Raw genomic sequence first — 12,307 nt, forward strand, 5'->3', positions numbered from 1 at the left:
ATCCTGAGAATTTTTTCCTCAGAGGAACCTCTGTGCTTCGATAGGTGGCGTCAGTGGTATCTACTTAGACGCCACCCTCGCGCGCTGATGTCAGTTCTTTACACGACATTCAACACCAGAAGCGCAGAGCCATGCAAGACACTGACCGCTGGTGCACAAAAACTAGGGCCCTGATAGGGAGTCCCTTACCCTAGAAATCAGTTCGCAGAAGTGGGAGGATGGATGGGGAAGTGAGGAATCCATAACTATTTTATGTCTCTTACAGATATATCGTTACTGAAGGTATGTAACTTGTTCATCTAAAAGAGACAGTTAGTTATGGATTCCTCACCTTAGAATAGATTCCCCAGAAATACCAACCCCGTTGGTGGGTCTATGAACCAAGTTCACACCAGAAAGTCCTGGAGAACTGAACAGCCGCACAAGTAGTGTATCCGGACTTGCCTGTCCAGGCAATAGTGTTTAATAGGCGTGTGCAGTGAAGCCCACATAGCTGCCTGGCAGATATCAAGAAGGGGAACTTCACGTCCCAAAGCAGTAGTGGCTGCCGCCGCCCTGGTGGCATGGGCACGCAACCCAACTGGAGGTTCCTTTTTCACTAAGGAATAGCAGATTTTGATGCAAAGAACAACCCATCAGGAGATGGTTTGTTTTTTCACGGCCCGACCTTTCTTGGCGCCCACATAACCGACAAAGCACTGGTCATCTACCCAGAATTGTTTTGTGCAATACAAATAGAAAGAAAGTGCACGTTTTGGATCCAGACGGTGGAGCCTCTCTTCCTCTTTAGAAGGATGCAGTGTCGGAAAGAAGGTGGGCAAAGTGATGGTCTGTCCTATATGGAAAGAGGTAACACCTTTGGGAAGAAAAGAAGGCCTAGTGCGGAGGACAACCCTGTCCGGATGAACAGCCAGGAAAGGAGGCTTAGAAGAAAGGGCCTGTAGCTTACTCACCCTGCGAGCAGAGGTGATGGCAACCAGAAAGGCAGTTTTAAGGGTTAAAAGTCTGAGAGCACAGTTATGGAACGGCTCGAAAGGAGCACACATCAGATAAGTAAGAACCAGGTTCAAGTCCCACTGGGGCATCACGAAAGGAGTTGGAGGAAACAAACGAGCAATGCCCTTAAAGAAGCGATTTACAACAAAGAGTCGACATGGCACACATCCCGGTGTGCCATGCCCACAAGACCCACTGCCCTGGCATACCTCAGCCACCCCTCTAGCTGGGTGCCCTATGCCAGTGGTGGGAGCCCTGGTGCATGAGCCCTGTGCCCCTACAGTACCCAGGGACATTCCTGGGCACTGTAAGTGCAGTGCTTCCATTAAGAGTATATGGTAGTGGGGGGTCGACATTACGAACTTCACAGCACCATGATGGCCCCACTGAATACTGAGAAGTTTGGTATCAAACTTCTCAGCACATTAAACCCGCACTGATGCCAACAGGTGTACCCATGATGTGGACACTGGTGACAGTAACCCTGTCAAAAACAAAATCCATCGACAATCAGACCAAGTTAAGGAAAGCATCAGAGCTGAATTCAGCAAGATGCTGGAGTTAGGGGTAATTGGACCCTCTGAGAGCCTTTGGGACAGCCCAGTGGTTCTGGTCCCCAAACCTCATCCCCAGGGTGGAAAGCGAGAGATGAGGTTTTGTGTGGACTATAGAGGGCTCAACTCTGTCACCAAGACAAATGCTCACCCCATTCCAAGAGCAGGTGAGTTGATAGATAAGTTGGGGGCAGCCACATTTCTCAGTACCTTTGACTTGACTGCAGGGTACTGGCAGATTGGCATGGCCCCAGGAGCACAAGAGAAAACAGCCTTGTCCACCCCTGATGGACACTATCAGTTTACTGTAATGCATTTTGGGTTAAAGAATGCCCCTGCCACCTTCCAGAGGTTGGTGAACCAAGTCCTGACTGGGTTGGAGTCCTTTAGTGCAGCTTATCGTGATGATATTGCTGTCTTTAGCTCCACCTGGCAGCATCACCTGATCCACCTTGGGAAGGTTCTACAAGCCCTGCAATCTGCAGGACTATCAAGGAATCCAAATGCCAGATAGAGCAGGGCACAGTGGTGTACATGGGCCACCTTGTTGGTGGAGGCCAGGTCCAACCCTTACAGCCCAAGATCCAGAGTATCATGGACTGGGCAGCTCCAACAACCCAGACCCAGGTCAGGGCATTCCTTGGCTTGACTGGGTACTACAGGAGGTTCGTGAAGGGATATGGGTCCATTGTGATTCCCCTTACAGAACTCACCTCCAAGAAAATGCCCCAAAAAGTAAACTGGACTGTTAGCTGCCAAAAGGCTTTTGACGCCCTGAAAGAAGCAATGTGCTCAGCACCCATTCTAAAAGCACCAGACTAATCCAAGCAGTTCCTAGTGCAGACTGATGCCTCAGAGCTGGGAATAGGAGCAGTCCTCTCCCAGATCAATGAGGAAGGCCAAGACCAACCTGTTGCTTTCATAAGAAGGAGGCTACTCCCCAGAGAGCAGCGTTGGAACGCCATAGAGAGGGAGCCTTTGCTGTGGTTTGGTCCCTGAAGAAGTTGATGCCCTACTTGTTTGGAACTCACTTCCTGGTTCAAACTGACCACAGACCTCTCAGATGGCTAATGCAGATGAAAGGGGAAAATCCAAAATTACTGAGATGGTCCATCTCCCTACAGGGAATGGACTTTGAAGTGGAACACCGGCGAGGGACTGCCCATGCCAATGCAGATGGACTTTCGAGGTTCTTCCACTTAGACAATGAAGAATCCCTAGGGCAAGGTTAGTCTCATCACCTTTCGGTTGTGGGGGGTTGTGTGAAAAAGTGCCATCTTTCTTGCATTGGTATGCTCCCACTTTTTGCTGAACTGCTGATGTGCTTTGACTGAGTGTGCCCTGGGCTCCTGACAACCAGGTACCCAGGGCCTGTATTCCTTCCCTAAAACTGTGTTGAACCTAATACCCAATTGGCATCTTTGGCCACCTGTCAGCCCCTAGTAAATGGTACCCTAGGTACCCAGGGCATGGTGACCAGAGAAGACCCCTAAGGACTGCAGCACTTATTGTGCCACCCTTAGGGGCCCTGTTCCCTGACACCCACACACTGCCTTTGTAGGCTGAGTGTCTAAGTACAGAACTAAACAAAGAGTCGCCATGGCACACATCCCTGTGTTGCCAAGATGGCACAACTACCTCACGAGAAAGGTGACTAACTGTTGGTGTTCATTCTCCATATATGGAGGTGTAGGTAGTGCTGGCTTAGGTGAAGGACCCTGCCTTACTGTTACAACAGGAGATCTTCTTCAGAAGAGGCAGCCTGTTCGGAGGACAGATGTTCAAGCTCAGAAACTCCAGGTATATCACTCTTTTGGCTCAATCTGGATCCACTAAAATGGCTTAGACCCAGTCCTTCCAGATCTTCTTCAGAACTCGAGGCAGGAGAGGCAGCCGCTGCAAAGCATACAAAAGCCAAGTGCTCCACACTCTAGATGGAATGGGTTTCAGAGAGAGAGAGAGAGAGAGAGAGAGAGAGAGAGAGAGAGAGAGAGAGAGAGAGAGAGAGAGAGAGAGAGAGAGAGAGAGAGAGAGAGAGAGAGTTCTTGATAACTCCTGTGCACCAAAGTGCTGACCTTGCACGACTAACTGTAGCGAGCCCATCTTTAACAGTCATCGAGGTAGGAGAAGACTGGTAACCCTGACCTCCAAAGATGGGCAGTGCCCACCACCATTATCTTTGTGAAGACCCGAGGGGCACTGGTGAGGTCAAAAGGGAGCTTGTGTCCCACCATGAACAGCAGGTAGTGTCTGTGGTTCTGCAGGACGGGGATGTTAAAATAAACATCTGACAGGCCCAATGCTGCCATCCAGTCTTCAGAATCCAGGGCAAAGAGAACCTGGTCCAGGAGGAGCCTGATGTTGCCAATACTCCATACCCGTGGCATATCCCCGAGAAGTACAAAACTGTTGGGGAAATTGCCTGACTGGAGCTGAAAGGCGCACTGCATCGCATTTGGTGATGCAGTGCAAGCAACAAAATTTGTTTTATCAATTTTTATGTTTACTTACCTGTTAAAGTCCGTAATCCATACATTACTACCCCCCACCCTGCCCGTCCCCCTCCCCACGTCACCGCCCGGTCGGTACTCCCAATACCGGCCGCGGCTGGTGCCCCGAGCAAAGCCCTGCTGGGCAAGAGAAAGAAGGAAGAGGAGAACCTCTGAAAGGGGGGGCATAAAGTGGATCCACAGCCTTTGCTGTGCACCATGCCACAAATGTATTCCACCTGCAGGCGCATATCGTTTTTGTGGAGGGACACCTGGCTGCCAGAATCACATCACAGACTTCAGGAGGCAAGTCAAATGCCTCAACTTTCGCCGCTCAATCTCCTCGCATGTAGGTGGAGACTGGACAGGTTCGGGTGGAGGACCGTCCCCTGCTGCTGCGACAGAAGGTCCTCCTGAAGAGGCAGACGAATCGGGGGATCGACAAACATGCTGAGTAGCTCGGGATACCAGTATCTTCGTGTCAAGTCCGGAGCCACAAGGATGACTTGGGCCCGGTATCATCTGATCTTCTTCAGCACTCTGGGCAGAAGTGGAATAGGCAGAAATGCGTACAATAGACTGCAGCTTCACACGCGACGAAAAGCGCCTCCGAGCGAGTGCAGCCTTGGAAATTCCAACGCGCAGAACTGATGACATTGCGCGTTCTCTTAGGTGGCGAATATATCCTACCAAGGCAGGGGAACACTGAAACCCCTGATCTGCGCAGATGAGCTGCGACCACCGCCATCACTTTCGTGAACACCCGAGGGGCACTGGTAAGGCCGAAGGGATCACAGTAAACTGAAAGTGCTCGTGGCCTACCGTGAACTGCAGGTAGCGCCGGTGGGCTGGCAGGAAGGGGATGTGGAAATATGCGTCCTGCAAGTCCAACGCTACCATCCAGTCTCTGGGGTCTAGGGCAGCACGGGCCTGAGCTAAAGTCAGCATCTTGAACTTTTCCTTCCGGAGGAAGCCGTTGACGCCCCGGAGGTCCAAGATCGGGTGAAGGCCTCCTTTGCCCTTCTTGGGTACCAGAAAGTAGTGGGAGTAGCAACCACGTCATACTTCTGGCCCAGGAACGCGCTCGATGGCCCCCTTGGCCAAGAGGGCCATAACTTCCTCCTGCAGAATTTGCAAGTGATCCCCCGACATGCGGTGGTACTGCGGTGGCATGGCTGGAGGGGTCGCCTCAAAGGGGAGGGAGTAGCCCCTTCGGACAATTTGCAGCACCCACCTGTCCGACGTGATGGAGCGCCAGTGGAGGAGGCGATGGCGGACCCTGCCCCCCACTGGCGTCGAATGGGCCTGAAAGCTCGGACTAGGAAGGCTTTGAGGCAGATGCTGCGGGAGTGAATGTGGACTGACCTTGCCGTTGTCCCCCAGCACCGCCACGGCAGTTATCACGTCCGCGACCGCGTTGAGGCTGGTTCTGCGGCCTGTGGCTGTACGAACGAGTGGGGGCGCCCCTTCCTTGGCCACGAAAGGGGCGAAAAGCAGAAGTCTGCTGGCGCTGGCCCGACAGGCCCAAGGACTTAGCCGTAGCCCTGGAGTCCTTGAAACGCTCAAGCGCACTGTCTGCTTTGTCGCCAAAAAGGCGACGGCCATCAAAGGGCATGTCCATGAGCGTGGCCTGGACATCCCCTGAAAAGTTGGCGGACCTCAGCCAGACGTTGCGACGGATCGCCACCGTCACGGAAATCGCTCTGCCCAGCGAGTCCTTGGTATCAAGTCCACATCTGATGGAGTTGCGTGCTGCATCCTGCCCCTCAGCAAGTGCCTGGGCGAACCGTGCCTGGGCCTCCTCCAGACACTGGGGCAGCACGTCCACAACCTGTCCCACAAGGACTGGGTGTAATGGCCCAAAAGGCAAGCGGTGTTGATAGACCGTAACCCTGGCGTGGAAAAAAGAAGAACTGACGTCAGCGTGCGAGGGCGGTGTCTAAGTACTCCGACGATGTCATCCCGGCGATCATGACGCCAACGACGGATGCGGAGCCGCAGACGATGCCTAACGACGCGCAGGGGTATTGCTGACGAAAACTTTCCGGATCCTGTCTGACGCCTGGGGATATTGTAAAGTAAGGAATCTAACACTAACCTGTTTCTTTCAGATAAGTCTGTATGTCTTTGGGGATCGCGAGCAAGATATCACCCACCATGTCCCACAGTGCGGGAGTGTAGCAGACTACTAAACAGCTCACGTTAACTGACCTTAAAGCGAGGCTGGCTAAGGAGAACGCACGCTTTCCAAATCTCTCCACTCTATTTCACTCTCTGTCAGGGGGCATGGTAGGAAATATATTAGGGTTGGCCCCACTGTGCACGCCTGGACCTCCAAATTTTGAGGTGTTAGGTGCTGTGTGAGGAAATACAAGTCTCCTTGAGCAGACCTATGGCAGCAGAAAACCTGTTGGCTGACTGAGGCGGCCAGATCATAGTTTAGCCCAGGTGCCCACTAGTGTGTGAGTGAAGGCTTCATTGAAGGGCAACAGGGATTAGGTCAGTGCTTGGTCAGACTATGAGACGTTTGTCAACACATTTTTACCTCCACTATGGTGAAGTGTAAGTCAGCCCTCCTTGCAACTGTGGCAAATTAAGTGCTTTCCTCACTTGGTGGCTTGTGGGGGGAACCAGCCCAGTATCAAGTGAGGTGTTCAGTCCACTGGTATTCTGTAGCTCCATATGTAAGTTGCAATCATAATCATAGGATGGGGCAAATCCTTTCCCACTCCCTCCATTGTTGTCTCAATACGGCTGGCTCTGGTCAGAGTCTGCACCAAAAAGTAGGTGTAATGTCTGTGTAGGATACTGCGGCAGGGGAATAGGGTCTACGTCCATTGGGTTTAGCAGGGGTGCAGCACATCCAGATCTGGACCTGTCTGACCTTTCTCCAAGTTACAGACTTTGCCTCATAAATATTTGAAATATTTGAATAGAGTTTATCATACATCAGTCCAGCTGTACAGGATGTGCTTGGTTGAAGAGGCCCACTACCTGCAATGTGCTGCATATAAGGCCACTTTTCTGCATTTGGCGAGGGAGGGCCCCTAGGTGGCATGATTTTGGTGGTGTTTGATACTATTGCACTGATTGCGGATAATGCACCTGTGAGGTCGCCAGTAGTGGCCTTGTTAGCCTATGTGAAAGAAATCCCACCCGATGCGAAAACTCACAGTGTACTCTTATTACCGGGCAAGCACCGGGTGGCCAATTAACTGGAGAAGAAATCCAGTAACTGAGGAGGCTCATTGGCCGTGGATGCTGCCTATTGCCAAGAGCAATTGGACACCTACTGGGGACTAATGCCCGTAAGCTCCCAGTCAAAAGACATTTGGGCTCTATTGGTGGCTTTTCTGCTGGCACTACAAACTGCGAAACTGAGTGAAAAATAAGATACCTCTCCATGTGCTGCTCTTGGACACTGCTAGACTGTGACTGCCAGTAGCTAAGGCTAGATGCATGATACACTCCTTGGTCTGCTATATACGAACTGGAGTGGGACTGTGAACCCACAGGGCGGACACTAAAGGTGGATGGAATCCTAGGGAGATGACTGATGCTTTGCAATGATATAGAGTCTTGCCTGTATTGTGCCTTACAGACTGTTTAAGGTTGATGGCTTAGTGTGTGGCCGCATTTCTTTACCAACTGTGGTGTGGTTTGTGTTCTGTACATGTTCTGTTTTTGACTACGATAAAACATTAAAAAAGATATGGACCCGACCACGGTCAATACAATGATGGCTCAGAGATGGACATCCCAGCGGGTTGTGGATCTTACTCCGACACAAGTGGCATTGGTGCCAACGCTGAAGCTGATGGAGCTGGTGCTGATTTCAGAACTAGTCTCTATGCTGGCACAGAACGTGAAACAGGTTCAAAGAGCCTAGAAGCACTGAGGGTGAACCAGTTGACAGTAACCCAAGGGGGTGTCCCTGCGGCTCCTGGGGGCCTAATGTCACAAAAGGTCTCGACCTGCTGCAACAACAGTGATGGATGCGAAAACTCAAGGTGCATCGGGAGAAGAGATGGAATCGACTTCTCAGTGGAAGGGAGCGAGATCTGGAGACATGGTGATTCCCTTGTACTCTCTCTGGAGATCGAGAGTAGCAGGAAGGGACAGAGTCTTGCTTTGACTTATTGTGTTTCTTCATCGACTTACCAGAAGACTTTGACTGCAAGGAAGAGTTTCCTCAGGAATGACTGCAAGAGCAGGTCATTGCCTTCAACCTGCCTTCAACCTGGAGAGGGGCCAGCACAGAGCCTTCCAGTGTTTTGCCATTTAGAGCTTTGTCTCACTCTAAATGATGGCCTTAGGGTTCATATAGGTGTAGTCTTCACAGGCCCTGAAGAACGTGTGAGTTGTGTGAAAAACCTAAACACCAGAAGTATACCTTGTGGGGCTCTGTCATAGAGATCTGTTTGCGAAAGTCCCTTCAAAGTTTGAATCCTGTTGTTTTTGGGAGAAAATTCACTTCACAGAGTGCAGAAAGAAGGAGCGCAGCTCCGGATGAGAATCTGAAGGCGCAGAAAAAAGGAACTGACTTCAGCGAGCATGGGTGGCGTTTATAAGTCCTCCGTTTGTCACTTCTAGAGTGAGATGCGGTTGATGTGAATTTGCATTGCACCATCTCCTGCCATTCGGGAGCACTGCTATTGAGTTTTCCGGATCCAGTCTGGCGTCAGGTGGAAATTCACAACGTGAGGAATCTGCAGTTAGAAGTATCCATCAGAACAAACCTACAATAAAATATTGTACTCCTTCCTCCACATGAACACAGATCAACAAACGCAGAATGATACACAGATCCCCCTACACACAGGCAGTACTCTACAAGCATAGCCAGAGGATGCAAAAGACAAAAAATATATTAGGTGCAGATTTTACACACATTTCTCGCCGACGGTCCTTTTTTACAGTCGGGCCATCACGAGCTGGATCCTCAGAAATCTTGATGGCCTCCTCAATTGCAGCCAGCAGGCCATTCCCACCTTCCCCTCTTAGTGCAGGGCCAAAGCACTCAGGCCGACGGATCAATAGTCGCACTACTACATTAGCGTTCTCTTCCACACTCTCACCTGCAAGAGAAGGCAAAAATTAATAGTTAGCCCTCAATGAAATTATTAAGGGGTCAGGAGTTAGTGTCACCATGCCCAATGAAAAAAGTACCAAAGACAAAATGTTATCAACAGAGGCTGAAAACAAGGAATAACACATTAGAATTACTATGAACAATAAACACAAAGTGATGATACAAAAAATGTACACAAAGTTAAATTTGTTTTTCAGTAAGTTGTGCAAAGGCCAGCGAAAATGTTAAAAGTACATTATCCATTTTCACTTAAAAAGATAATTAAGAGAGATCTTCAATGTAGCTTCCTACCTAAAATATTACCTATCCACAACGTTCCTGAACTCAAAATGATCTAATTCACAAGACTGGTTCTCAGATGCTGCATCATCCACATCAGAAGGTGTGCAAATTTACTCTGTGACGCCAGCCCACGAAAGACAGTTCTCAGGAAAATGACCAGAGTTTGACCTTGCCCTTGACAGAGAGATAACAAAGCATTGAAAATAATCTTTCCTTCACCATGACGAATCCTCCAACTGTCGTACCGGGGGGATGGAGCTCCTTCATTTCTAATGCTCTCTATCATGCTAGGTAAGATGTAACAATGGCTATAACCATTATTCCATGCACCTACTAAGTCTACTGGTTCCAGGGCCCTAATAGCGTTGAACCGGGAGCTGCTTTGTTGCTAAGAGGTGGGATTCAACTATTCATTTAGTACATATACAGGTAGATTCATCAAGCATTTTTGCGAGCGCAAACGGTGCGAATCGCAAAAATCGGCCGTTTGCGCCCGCAAAAATGGCATTTGAGATTCATCAATGGTTCATGAACTCGCAATTTGAAAAATCGCAAATAATTGCGATTTATCAAATTGCGATCGCATTTAAGGAATCTCAATTAGAGATTCCTTAAATGCTATTCATGAACCTTTTAAAAATTGCGAAATCGCAATATTGGGCCGCTATTTACCGCGATGTCTGACTTCGTGGTAAATAGCGAAAACTTAGAAAAATGCACTTTAGTGCATTTTTCTAAGTTGCATGTTACACACACACATGTCCTTTGGACATGTGTGTGCGCAACATCAGTCTACATTTGCATTCCGGGGGTGCTACAGGGTGTCCTTTGGACACCCCTGGCACCCTTGAAATCGCATCCTTATTTGCGATTGCGATTAGCAATTTGCTATTCGCAATTAAGGAAGCTGTAGAAATTGCAATTTTTTTTGCGATTTCTACATGAACCCCGTTTTGCGAGTCTTTAAAGCGATTCCTTAATAATCGCTATTAAGGACTCGCAAAACGGGACAATGATGAATCTGGGGGATAGACACTTCAAATTAAAGCTATGCTTGTTTGAGATAAAAGGAAAACAAAACTCTGTGCTAGGAAATTCTTACTAGAAAGACTACATTTTGATGGGACAATGAGATGGAGATTCACGCTCTAAGCATGAAGCAATGGGAGAAATAATTTAAAGTAGGGTTACACTTGCCCAATCTCACTGAAGGCACGGACGTATAAGTAAAGATGGGGCACATGGTTCATCCGAGGAAAAAACTCACATTCCGGCTTGTGTATATTGAAAGAAAATAGCATGGGCATCTGAGTAGAACTGTGTGCTATTGTGAAACTTTCTTAGTAATAAGTGCAGCCTGAGGTTCTTCAAAAGGTCGGAACATGATGGCATACAGAGGAGACAATACCCACAGAGTATAATAATCAAAGTACAAAACGGACATTGATCTCCAAAAAGTGTTCCAAGATGATCATTATTAGTCAGCCCTTAAGAGAAAGATAAGGGATTTGGATCCAATACACATGGATTGTGACAATGTATTCAGTGTACTGCACACAACTGTGCGTTCCTTTGGAATACTGTCACACAGTGTTTACCTGTATGCATTGGGCAGTCTGTGTGCCAATGTCTTATTATAACCTGGCATGCTAAGATTACTATTACTACATGGTAATGATGTAATAAAATCTGACATATGCTAGTGAGTATTTTTGTCATTCAATGTGATGGGGTGTACCGTTGGGACACATTGGGGTATTAAAAATGTTACACCTAATTATATTGGTTGGTAGCTGCTACTCTGTCACAAATACTCACCCGACAAAGAGTGCTATCAGACCCATACTCACTTATTGCTACTACTCATAAAATAGTGAAGCCAATCATTTCTGGCTTTCTGGGTACTCACCATTCACAAAAACGGCGAAGCGCAGGAAGTCCAGGTAACGTTCCCCTCCAACAGGATTCCAGCCAATATCAGGGTATCCCTTGGCCAGTAGCATTGGGCAGCTTTGCAGCCCACATCCAGCCAAGTACGAAACCACCTGTGCAGAAAGGGAATAAGATGAAGAAAGCTCTTAGCAAAAAATCAATAACAGAGAAGAGCGGTTCAGGTCCTTTTAGAAGATAAAGAGAGACAGGGGAGAGGTTTCTTAATATCACATATCTTCACCTGTAAATATAGAATGCAGAACCATTTCCAGCTATTGCCATCATCAAATCACCTATTTGTTTCCTCTCCCACTTGATTATCAGATGGAGCATGGCTTTTGATGATCAGACATCAGGGGCTCAGACATAACTCAACTCTAGGGGCTGGAACATTTATTGCTAAGCACTTTCTGAAAGCCTAGCATAGACAGGATTTTCCACACCTTAGACTTGTAATACCAGAAGTAGCTTTTCTCAGAACAAGAGCACCGTTGTGGGACCTATGCTAATGAGGAAAAGTACAGTCTCATAGGCTTACCATTGGAAGAGTTGAAAAAGTTGTCCTGTCGCTTTAAGGCTCCAGTAGCTTCCACTAACCATGATGCCCCGTAATGGCAGCTGCTTTACAGAGTCAGTTCTTTGTGGAGTAAGTACCGGATGTGAGAAAGAATCTGTAAGTTTGTATTCCTTACATTAAGTTACAGGCGCAGAGGAGGAGGGAGGGATGGTTGTTTATGAGAATTACATCCTCTTGGCTGGTGATAGAATTGTAGTTTCTTTGTTGACATCATAAACACAATGTCTTCCATTTAAAGGAACAGTATACCCTAGATGAACAAACGCTTGGCTTGCTTTACTATATTCATGCATGACTGACATACATTTAGATCTTCATATTATCTGATCTCATAAGCCATGCTGCCAAATTCAATTATGGCAAATGTGGGTGGTACTGCTGGCCC

At 48.3% G+C, this 12,307-nt stretch overlaps 1 protein-coding gene across 1 annotated transcript in view; it reads right to left on the reverse strand.

Annotated features, from left to right (window-relative positions):
- Positions 1-12,307, reverse strand: part of RYR1 (ryanodine receptor 1) — a 1,073,089-nt gene that overhangs the window by 550,109 nt on the left and 510,673 nt on the right. Inside the window, exons 44-45 of the mRNA XM_078661091.1 lie at positions 11,323-11,458; positions 8,931-9,117 (exon numbers count right to left, since the gene is read on the reverse strand). Coding sequence (XP_078517217.1) covers positions 8,931-9,117; positions 11,323-11,458 — 323 coding nt within the window. The remainder of the gene's footprint in view (positions 1-8,930; positions 9,118-11,322; positions 11,459-12,307) is intronic.

This window comes from Lissotriton helveticus, chromosome 9 (genome assembly GCF_964261635.1).
Source record: "Lissotriton helveticus chromosome 9, aLisHel1.1, whole genome shotgun sequence".
NCBI classification, from domain to species: Eukaryota; Metazoa; Chordata; class Amphibia; order Caudata; family Salamandridae; genus Lissotriton; species Lissotriton helveticus.